This window comes from Pristiophorus japonicus, chromosome 2, assembly GCF_044704955.1.
Source record: "Pristiophorus japonicus isolate sPriJap1 chromosome 2, sPriJap1.hap1, whole genome shotgun sequence".
In the NCBI taxonomy this organism is placed as follows: Eukaryota; Metazoa; Chordata; class Chondrichthyes; family Pristiophoridae; genus Pristiophorus; species Pristiophorus japonicus.
Window position 1 is genome coordinate 286,886,156 of NC_091978.1, and position 12,118 is coordinate 286,898,273.

The 12,118-nt window shown below is 45.0% G+C and overlaps 1 protein-coding gene across 2 annotated transcripts in view; it reads right to left on the reverse strand.

Annotated features, from left to right (window-relative positions):
* Positions 1 to 12,118, reverse strand: part of arhgap10 (Rho GTPase activating protein 10) — a 279,199-nt gene that overhangs the window by 154,305 nt on the left and 112,776 nt on the right. For both annotated transcript variants that reach the window (XM_070871493.1, XM_070871488.1), the window contains one exon: positions 1,959 to 2,030. In XM_070871493.1, the coding sequence (XP_070727594.1) occupies positions 1,959 to 2,030 (72 nt within the window). The remainder of the gene's footprint in view (positions 1 to 1,958; positions 2,031 to 12,118) is intronic.

Consider the following 12,118-nt stretch of genomic DNA (forward strand, 5'->3'; position numbering starts at 1 on the left):
AGGAGGGAGAGAGAAAGCAGGGAATTATAGACCGGTCAGCCTGACCTCAGTAGTGGGTAAAATGATGGAATCAATTATTAAGGATGTCATAGCAGTGCATTTGGAAAATGGTGACATGATAGGTCCAAGTCAGCATGGATTTGTGAAAGGGAGATCATGCTTGACAAATCTTCTGGAATTTTTTGAGGATGTTTCCAATAAAGTGGACAAAGGAGTACCAGTTGATGTGGTATATTTGGACTTTCAGAAGGCTTTCGACAAGGTCCCACACAGGAGATTAATGTGCAAAGTTAAAGCACATGGGATTGGGGGTAGTGTGCTGACGTGGATTGAGAACTGGTTGTCAGACAGGAAGCAAAGAGTAGGAGTAAATGGGTACTTTTCGGAATGGCAGGCAGTGACTAGTGGGGTACCGCAGGGTTCTGTGCTGGGGCCCCAGCTGTTTACATTGTACATTAATGATTTAGACGAGGGGATTAAATGTAGTATCTCCAAATTTGCGGATGACACTAAGTTGGGTGGCAGTGTGAGCTGCGAGGAGGATGCTATGAGGCTACAGAGTGACTTGGATAGGTTAGGTGAGTGGGCAAATGCGTGGCAGATGAAGTATAATGTGGATAAATGTGAGGTTATCCACTTTGGTGGTAAAAACAGAGAGACAGACTATTATCTGAATGGTGACAGATTAGGAAAAGGGAAGGTGCAACGAGACCTGGGTGTCATGGTACATCAGTCATTGAAGGTTGGCATGCAGGTACAGCAGGCGGTTAAGAAAGCAAATGGCATGTTGGCCTTCATAGCGAGGGGATTTGAGTACGGGGCAGGGAGGTGTTGCTACAGTTGTACAGGGCCTTGGTGAGGCCACACCTGGAGTATTGTGTACAGTTTTGGTCTCCTAACTTGAGGAAGGACATTCTTGCTATTGAGGGAGTGCAGCGAAGATTCACCAGACTGATTCCCGGGATGGTGGGACTGACCTATCAAGAAAGACTGGATCAACTGGGCTTGTATTCACTGGAGTTCAGAAGAGTGAGAGGGGACCTCATAGAAACGTTTAAAATTCTGACGGGTTTGGACAGGTTGGATGCAGGAAGAATGTTCCCAATGTTGGGGAAGTCCAGAACCAGGGGTCACAGTCTAAGGATAAGGGGTAAGCCATTTAGGACCGAGATAAGGAGAAACTTCTTCACCCAGAGAGTGGTGAACCTGTGGAATTCTCTACCACAGGAAGTAGTTGAGGCCAATTCACTAAATATATTCAAAAGGGAGTTAGATGAAGTCCTTACTACTCGGGGGATCAAGGGGTATGGCGTGAAAGCAGGAAGGGGGTACTGAAGTTTCATGTTCAGCCATGAACTCATTGAATGGCGGTGCAGGCTAGAAGGCTGAATGGCCTGCTCCTGCACCTATTTTCTATGTTTCTATGTCTCGAATTTAAACTTCTCATTCTTGTGTTCAACTTCCTCCATGGCCTTGCCTCTCCTTAAATCTGTAACTTCCTACAACCCTGCACTACTCCGAGATATCGGCACACCTCCAATTCTAGCCTGTTAGGCATCCCTGATTTTCATCGCCCCACCACTGGCGGCCGTGCCTTCAGCTGCCTAGGCCCTAAATGCTGGAATTCCCTCCCTAAAACTCTCTACCGCTCACCTCCTTTAAGACACTCCTTAAAACCTGCCTCTTTGACCAAGCTTTTGGTCACATGCCCAAATATCTCTTTACATAGCTCGGTGTCAAATTTTATTTGATAACATTCCTATGAAGCGCCATGGGACGTTTGACTACTTTAAAGGTACTATGTAAATGAAATTGTTGTTATGTACCTTTAATTGAACCAACTATCAATATGCAGAATTTACTGTTCCTTTATAACCCAAATCCCACACAGACATATAAATTTTAAGTTTTGAGAACTGCATTTTCTTGTACTGAATAATTCTTAATGGAATTGTTACCTTCGCTGCTCCAATCTGGTCCTTTCTGAATTTCTCCAGCGGTTTAATAAATGTTTCACAAATGTTAAGTGCCTGAAAGAAAAGGTGAACATTCATACAAGGAGCATTTTGTTCCTACAGAAAAAAGTGCATTGCACTAAAACTTTAATACGGATCCTATGAAATGTTTGTTTATAGTGGTGGGTTTTGATAACTTCACATCACTACCCCAGCATCTGCCCACGTCCCCAAAGAGCTTGATTTTTCTTCCAGTAGACTCAAGACCAAATGTTGGATGAGCCAATAATGTCAGCCCGTATTAACCTGAGTTGTGTATGTACTCAACCCAAGTAATCCAATTAGAATTAAAATGTTAAATACAATGCAAGAAATATTTAAGGAAAAAGATGTTTAAGAAATTTAAATATGATCATGAATTTAATGTTAGAAACATTACTCTGGTCCTTAGCTCTTATTTCTTCACTCTGGTCCTTAAATTCAATTGAAGACACTTGTGACATGTCAGCAGCATTGTAGCTTGTCACACTGGGCAGTGTCGTGCTCATTGAGGTTTATGACAAAAAGCTGCTTTTCAAAACTCACCTTCAGAAACAGCAAAAACTGCAACTTCAATTGGGTAGCCAGCTTTTTTTAAACATGAGACACATTTTGCAGATGCATAACTCAAACATACGGCTTTTGCAGAGACTCATCGTACACTAAGTTATATTAAAGTAATTTCGAAGCAATGGTAAAACACAAATTCACATCCACAATTTATTCCCAATTTCAGCCGCATCACTGCAGAAGGCAACCAACAAAATGAAGTTCAAAAATGTTCGTATTGTGAAAAGCTGTTGGGAGGAAGCGAGAAGGTGGAGGTAGAGATAAATCATCTCAAACTGCTATCGCAATCCTCCTGGCTGGGGAGTAGGTTCCTTGCCCTGAACAGTTTAGAGAACCGTGGATGGAACGGGGAGTACAGACAAAGAGACGGAGACAAAATACAATCAGGGGAAAAGGGGATTTTCTTTCTAATTTGCCTTTTTTAAATAAATGGGGCCGAAATTCAGGTGCACAAAAAAACTGACCCACCTATGATTTTTAGAGTGGTATTTACCACTAGGAGCTCTGATGTGGTTGGAAGAGCCCACAGGAAATGACTCCTAATGGGGGGTGGGCCATAGACTTAAAGCCAGGCTGACTGGCTGAAAATCGGTCGGACAGGAACTCCGCCGTTGTCAATCAGCGGTGGAGTAGTGGTGACATCACAGCGCGTATGCGTCACCACGCTCTCTCCCGTCCGTTAAAGGGGAGAGATTCTGTTATTTTATATCTTTGGCCACTGGGCCACTAGGGAGGGTTTCGGCCAGGCCAACGGCCTGGCACCCAAGAGAGGGTGCCAGGCTGCCGGGGCAATATTTTGCCAGCCGATCGGGAAGTGGGCCGGCAAAAAGTTTTACATTGCTGCCGCAGCAGTGAGTCTTCCCCTTTAAGGGCCGCCATGCTGCCGGGTCGCACTCACACTTCAGAGGGTGCACCGACAGGTGGGTGGCACCATGCGAGGGGGATCGACGAGTTCAGCTAAATATCGATCGTGAAGTTTTTCTTTTATTTAAAAACGGCGGTGCGCTAACTGATGACTCGCTTTTGCCGGTCATCAGAATCGGGCAGTATGGGGTCCAGGCCGAAAAATCCCCGACCTGAATTTCAGTCGGGTCGGCCAGTTGACCCCAAAGCGGCAGCCATTCGATTTTGACGAAAGGCCACCACAAATGGGTGGTAACGGGTCTCTCTGAGATCCTGAATTTTGGCCACAACATCTCTTGCTTTCTCTCTGCCCAGCAAAAACAATTATATTTAAACAATAAAGATAACATTTGCTACAACTATTCCTCACCAATGGTTATTCAAGAAGAGCAGTTTAGACCATGTACCATGCCCCAAAAAGACTTCAGGCCTGATTCTAAGCCTGACAAGAGGGCCGATAAACTAAGTTAATTTTATTTTTTAACATTTCTTTCTGGGCTCTTCCCGGGCCTCCTCCCTCCCACCCCTGACCGCGATCACATGTTGACCCTCTCCCCACAACTGACTAATTTGACTGTTGACGACCATTTTCTTAGCTCCCCAGTGGGGTCTGCTACCACACAAATTCCTGCTCCCGCCCACCCCTAGAGTCAGTCCTAGGATATTATAATGAAGCTTGGTGTGGCTGTGTAACCTTGCCTCTAGCGCTGCCCCCCACCCACAACAGGCTATATAAGTTAAAATCGTGCTTTCATTTCTGCTGAGCACTGTGCCAATAAACAAAATTATTACTGTTATTGCACCTGAATTCATACTGGCAGTGGGGTATTAACAGGGAAAAGAAACAAAGGAGGAAAGCCCAACAATTGGTGAGCCTCCAGAGTCCTTCCCCCTTCTCTTCCAGGTGCATTACTTCAGTAGGTCGCAAACGATGAACGATGGAGCACTTCCTCTGGCTAAGTCCTGGCAGTTCATTGACTTATTCACCTCAAGGAACAATTTATGAAGTACAAGGTACAATTTGGAATATTGCAAAATTGGACCTTGACACTCATTTTTTTACAAATGATGACTAGGCTGTCTAAACTGCAGCTCGTAGGTCATATGTGACCATGAGCCCATATTATCTGGGCCACAAAGTCCCAGTGACTCATTTTATTCATAATCAGATTTCGTATGGTTTTGAATTTTGCAGGCAAACACAAAATAGATAGATTACAAATCATTTAAAGAACGTTGCTAAATCTCCATAAATATATTTAAAAATATAAATGTAATACAACTGTTTAGAAAGGAATAAGATTCTCAACTATGCATAAATATGTACAAAAAAAGCAAATTAATATAATTACTGAGAAGTTCTTCCACAGAGCGGTGACAGCAGTTAAAGGCATGCATACTGTGTTAGTAATTATGCTTTAAGTTCTTGCTCTATTTTAATTAAGCCATTTAAAATAAACTTTAACCCAGGGGTTAAGTCCTTCATTAAAATAGCAAAGGAATTTACATGAACACGTTCATTATTAAGAACGCTAGTGTGTGAGCCCAAAAGTGCATTAAGTAACCAAATGCCTTTGCGCGGGTTTTTTTTCATTGATTTTTTTAAGAATGGAAAGTGTGGCTGTCAAAGTATTTCTTGAATTTGGTTTTTTTACATTTTAACTGTTTTGTGTGTGGCCCACAGGGCTACATGGTATTCAGTCAAGTAGCACACAGACAAAACTTTGGACATCCTCGAATTATGAGGGAGATGATAACCATTTTGTGCATTCAGTTTGTAGGTTTAGGTACATGCCGGGACTCACATCAGAATTTTAAAAATTCCAAACAAGGTACACATGTGCACAAAGTTAGTGGGGGCAATAACAGAAAACATGGTTGCTTAAAAACACATTTGATTGCATTGCACAAACAGGTGGTATAACGGATTTTGGACAGAGACTTTTTAAGTTTGGAAATCTAAGTCAATTTTAACCAAATTCTGTGTGCCACAAGTGTACTGATACATTGTTTTATTTAAGCTTTAATGTTGACCAAGAAGAAATTTAGAAACAGTAATCATATAAACAGAAGTCTCTCTAAAATCACCACACGGATCCCAAATAGGGTTATAAATTTACAAATGTAAAAAAATTTTGAGACACAAATCACTGAAGACTACGGTCTGAAGTTTCCTCAACATTTGTGCCCAGAGACACAGTCAATCTGGGCACAAACCAATTACGTGGTTTAAAAGATCGGAAAATCTTGGCTGTAAGTGAGTTACGCACGCAACTACAATACACTCATGTCTCCTCAATCTTTTACGGTCAGCCATCAAACCCTCCACCTGCAAAACCACCCATCCCCATGAAATGTGAGTATCCTGAAATTGCGCTTGTTCCTAGAGGGCCCGAAATTCACCGTCCCCAAAGGGACGGCTACCGCGGAGTTTGGGCGCTCGATCGAAAAAAATCAATCGGCCGCCGCTGTCGGCTACTTTTCCCTCCCAGAGCCATATTCAGCTTGGGGAGGATTTGAGTGGTGTTCACTTCCGACAGAAACGTCGCGGTGAAGCCGCTGTAAAGGCAAGTTTCCAGCAGAGAGGGAAGCAGCGTGCAGGCCGCTGAAAAGCCACCAGGGCAGCGAAATTCACCGAGGAAAAGGTAGGACTTTTCCCGCGAGGTTTTCGATGTGGTGCTCGAACACGACACCACTGGGGTCCTTTGGTAGGTAAAAAGTTTTATTAATTATTAGTATTTTTATTTCATTTTCCAACATCCGCAGTATTTATCTTTTCATATAGTTTTATTAATTGTTTTGGCTCCATTAAACCTGCTGAGTGCTGCTCAGAGGTTTGCACATACCCCTGTACTTTTGTACAACTTTCAGGTCTGACTCTTTAGTGGAGGCCGGTGGGCTGCAGAGACCTGCTTGGCAGGGTTCACCCTGAGGATGGGAGGAGTGTTGGGAGGGCGACACCTGGTATACCTGGTCAGAAGCAGGGCGGCACGCAGGAGAAGGCATAGCCATCAGCATCATGCAGAGAGGCAGCGGGCAAGGGAGGCAGCAGCCATGATTCGTTCATTCTGCGCCAGACCAGTGTGCCCGCCATCTTCACCGGCCCGAATCAGGATTGCGGTTGGCTGCTTGGGACAAGGGATAACCCCTGTCCACTTAGCTACTCCACTGCGGAACCCCAGGACAGCGCCAGAGCATGCCTACAATGATGCTCATTGTGCCACCAGGTGTATCATCAAGCAGTGCATAGGCATCCTTAAACAGAGGTTCCGGTGCCTGGACCGCTCTGGTGGAACCTTGCAATACTCTCAACGGGTCTGCTGCATGCTGCACAATCTGGCCATCATGAGTGGACAGTCGCTGGAGGTCGAGCTAACAGGACCACCTGAGGAGGAGGAGGAGGAGGAAGATCCCAGTCGCCCCAGAGCTAGGAGGTGTCGACCCATCCTGGAAGGGCCGGGTGCAGACTGGCCAGCACCCTCCTGGGAGGGTGTGTCCTCACATATATGGAGGTGTCTGACACCTCTCCTACAATCTCCCTCCATGCATTATGTACTGGCTGTCTGCCAGGTTTCCCCATGTCAGGAAACAGTATTCTCTTTCTGTCCTCCACACTTTCCATCAGTGTCTCCAGCTCCATATCAATGAACCTGTTGACTCTCCCTGCACCTCTTACACCATCCTTCCTTCCAAACTCCTTCCCCCCCTCAGGGTCTTGCTGCAAACCTTGGCCAGAAACCCTTACCTGCATGCTGAATTTCTCAGTGGTGATAATGCTCAAATTAAGACAGCCACACCGCTGAAAAATCCACTTTGGAAGGGTTCATTAGCGCTGGAACCCATTTGTTCATTTTTGAAGCTGAATACGGGGTGGCCCAGCCACGAAAAAATGTTGCCGCTAATGGCCACAAAAAGGTGGAGGGAGCACCAGCTTTCCAGCGATACTGAAGTTCAGGCCCAGAGTCTCTTCACATTGCTACCAGATTTTCAGGAGCAACAGGAAAGAAAGTAATTCTTCTGGCGTTTTATTGTAATTTTTTTGAGTATTTGAGCTGCCCAGATTGTATTTTCCTAAACATACTGTGCCTAATGTGCATGACTCATGATTACACGGGGCTAAGCTTATATTTTCATACTTGAAGAAGAAATATACGATGTGGGGGTTCAGCACTTTCCATGGACCCTGATGTTTATTCCCATTTTAAGTTTGAGTGTTTTCTAATGAGACTAGGAGGATACTTGCGCTCAACTTGTTCAGCAAGTGGGGCACGACATGGGGTGCATTTCCAGGTTCACCCCCAGTGGAAACTCCAGGCCTTTATTTCAACTAACTGTTACTCTGGGGCAGGGTGTCGGGGTGGTGTTTAACGATAGACATATAATGAATATTACAGGCCCCACATCCTTTTATACACTTTAAAAAATATTTTTAAGTATCTTTCCCCCCCAAAAGAGCACCTTCAGATCTTCTAACATTTCTTTCATAATTCCATATGAACAACAGAATATGAATAATCTCCAAACACTGACAAATGATCTTGAACATTTATATCCTGTGAAACTGGGATGGTTTGGCACAACTAACGATCTATGGACTATTGTACAGAGTCTGCGACAAAGCCACACAGAAATGCAGCTTGTTAGGGGAATTCCTTTGATAAGCAAGCCCCTTCTCGTTGTTGTCTTGCTTGAAGTTTGTGTTTTTCTTTTCCAGTGAGAACACAAAAAACAAAACTGGTCCTCAATGGGTTACTTTACCAAAAACACATGTTACTTGGTGCAATTTTCACATGAGAACATTTGTTGTAGTCAGGGGAAAAAAACTGACGATAGTTCCCATGTTTGACCAAGGCAGTTATTTTGGTAGATTCATAATTGTTACACTGGGCCCAAATTTGCCCAGGAGTTGCTCAGTTTTTTTGGAGCAACTTGATTTTTCTGGAGTATATTAAAAATCCCCATTCTGCACATTTAATTTGCGCCAGTGTAAGTGAGTTAGTTAGGATTTTTTTTAAGTTTAGTTTTTTTTCCCCAAAAGGGGACGTTACCAGCCACCTACGCATGTTTTGGCCATTTAAGCCAGTGTGGACAGCTAATAGTTGCTCCAAACTAACTTCGGCCAGCGTATGTGGCTGCATAGAAAACCCTTGCGGAGAGTTAAGAAATCAGCGCGGGGGGGTGGGGCGGAAGCATAGAGGACCTTCACAACAACATTCAAGAAGCATAAAAATAATCAATAATAAATAAAAAATAAATAAAAGATAAAACTTAAGTCCTACCTTCATATCAAAACTCTCCTCCTCTCCTCTCCTCCCTCCTCCTCCCTCCGCCTCCCTGCCCCCCCACCACCCCCCCCCCCCTCATCAAAACAAAGCACAGCCATCAATAAATAAAAAATACCTGGCTGGGGAAGTCAGTGGGCTGGGCCGTTGCGGGAGGCCACTCGGCCGGGGATAGGGGCGGGAGAACGCACTGACTCAAGAACGCACTGGCAAGCCCTTCGGCCAGGGCTAGGGGCAGGAGAACGCACCGACTCTCTCTCCGAGGAACTTCGTCAAGGACTGGACTGGACTTCTCTGAGGGATATCTCCGAGGGACCTCCGGCTGGGGGCAGGAGCTACTGCGCATGCGCGAAACCTCCAGTGCGCAAGCGTTGAGCTGCCGGCACTGTTTTTCGCGCAGGGCCCTAGCTCTACCCGCTAATGGACAGACCATGCCGCACCAAGCCATGGGAGAGGCCACAGAGCGGGGAGAATACGGAGCTACATTTTCGGCGCCGTTTTGGGAACAGAAAGTCGGCGCACCTCAAGTAAATGCGCCGAAAAAAACGAGGGCCAAATCTGAGCCCATTGTAACTACTTCGTACTGAGCATATTGGGCTTAATTCCCACATATGCCCGATCAAACGCACAAGAGTTCAATTGGCAGCAGCGTAAAGCTCTACTTCAATATAGACTCGGAATTTGCAGGAGCGTGCCATGTTAGTTAGACTATATCCCCTCAACCTTCAGCTTGAAAGAATTTTGCCCTGTAAGTTGCTGGAACTATGATGGTAATGAGGCCTCTGGGACATTAGTGAATGACAGTATATCTCCTTAACCAATGAAATTTAAGGATTGAGAAAGAAATAGAGGAATGACGGTAAAGGAATAGTGGGTGAAAGATAGTCCAATTAGGTACAGAAAGATAAATAAAAGGGAGGGCAAGAAAGATTGGAGTAAGAGAGAGAAAAAAACAGAAAGGAAAAGCAAGATAAAAAATTAAATTTAAATTAAAAAAATCTCGAACAACAATTTACACCTGAATGAGACGCCACAGTTTAAATTGTTCCCTTTCTGGGCTGGAGAGGTTGATTTATGTTCCTGCAATGCCAACCTCCTCACTAAAAAGGTACTTAGAATATTAATTACCAACCTAAACTTTCTGCGTCGAGTTTAATTGGTAATTAATGTGCAAATGCAGCAACTTCATGAAACTCATTAAAGTGAGATGCCATTTTTATGAGACTAACAGCAGAGCGGCGCAAATCGTCCAGGAACTTGTGGGGATTCGCAATTCACGGGGTATCACTTTCTCTTCACACTTTGCTGGACGATTTATACATTAATAACAGCGAGTGCCATTAAAATCGGCGTTATTCTGGCAGCAAATTCTGTGCCCACATGTATTAACCTGCATCTCAGAAGAGAAACTCCAACTGTACCAGTGTGATGTTTCAGTTTGCCACATTAAGGTCTCTCCAAGGCTCATTATGGGCGACTTTCTTGCTGAATTTATGCCAGGAGCTACTTACATTTTGTGCTCAAATCTTACAAAGCAGAAAAATCTCATTGATTTAGGTCCAAGACCTAGTCTGGTAGTGTAACAGTGGGGTTCCAGGTACATTGCAACTGAAACTAGCATCTCACCTAGAATTTAATGCACATCACTGAATTATAACACAAAATGCACCCAAGTTTCAACTGGATTTGCTCCTTTTTTTAGGAGCAAATTTTTTTTGGAGTATCCTAGAAATTGCAATGCTCCACATTTAGTTTGCTCCAGTTTCAGTGAGTTAGTATTTCGTTTTAGTTCAGTTTTTTTTCCAAAAGGGGGTGTGTCCAGCCACTTACGCCTGTTTTGCAAATTTGAACTGCGAAAAGTTACTCCAAATTAACTTAGAACGGAGTAAGTGTCCACTTTTGTACACCACGAAAAACCTTGTGTAGAGTTAAGAAATCAGTGCAGCTAGCCAGAGATTGGGGGGGGGGGGATGGGTGGGGGGGGAAGGAAGAGAGAGCACTAAACAACTTCACTTTTAAAAATAAAGAACCATCATCAATAATAAATGATAAATCAATCAATAATAAAAACTAAAAAATATTTTAAAAATCAATAAATCAATCAATAAATAAAAAATTAAAAGTTCCTACCTCACCTACTGCAGCATCTACCCGTTCGGGAGCACTGGGAGCACACACAGCCCTGCCTGCCTGATTAGGGCACCGCCACCTGAGAAGTGTTTGGGCGGGGACCGTTGGGCGGAGAGGGGTTCGGGCGGGGCCCCGCCGGGGAAGTGCTCGGGTGGGGTACCGCCACTGGAGAAATGCTCGGGTGGGGTACCGCCACTGGAGAGAAGTTCGGGCGGGGCACCGCCGCCGGGGAAGAGTTTGGGCGGGGCCCCGCCCAAGGGTTGGTCGGGTGGCCCCATTCCGGAGCTGGTATTCGGGCGGGCCGGCGAGGAGGCCTCGAGGTAAGAGCAGTGGCGGCGAGACGAGGGATGGTGAGGCAGGCAGGCCACTCGGCCCACGCTAGGGGCGGCAAACATCGCATTGTCCCTTCGGCCTGGGATAGGGTCGCCCAGAGACAGGACACGCTGGGAGGGCACGTGCGCAGCTGCCGGCAGTCTTTTCGGCGCAGGGCTGTAGCTCCGCCCCCCGCTGTTGCTGCTGTGCTGCGCCGACTGGGATGGTGGCCTGCAGAAAGTCCAGAATACCGAGGTAATTATCTGCCGCACTTTTCGATCGCAAGGCTCGGAGTTGCGGCGTTCTAACCAACAGTTCAAACTTGGGCCCAAAAAACTGCCCAAGTCTATTGATCAGCACATGTTCAACCCCCGAACAGGAAAACTCATACCAGCAAGCAGATTTGCAGTTCATTCTCAAGATCGAACTCTGGAACCCTGCTGAGATTGCACATACAGTGAACATACAGCACAGAGTTTATGCAGTGAGGGTAATCATTATTCAGGATGCCTCTCCCATACCAGTCTGTTAAGTGTAACGGCAGCACTGTTAACAGCCCCAAGTTATGCAATAACTACCATAAAAGAACAGGAAGCAAAGAGCTGCCATAAAGACAGCTGTTTATATGCAAAACTACTTAGATTGAACAAGTGAACATATGTTAAACTAGTCTAAAAGTAATCTTCAAAACAACCAAAGCTTTAATTCGATAAAAGTACTGCCCTTTATAGCTAAACTATACAAATAAGTCAACTTGGATTTGATTCCCTAAGTTAGTTGATCTCAGCCAGTGAGATAATAGAAGCAATACAGCATCTGGGTAGGAGACAAACAGCCAGGGTTCTCATTCGAAAGGGCACATGGAGGTACTGAGTGAGAATCAGCCTCGGCTGTAAAGCTGTCCCATAGTTAAATAACCTGCAAACA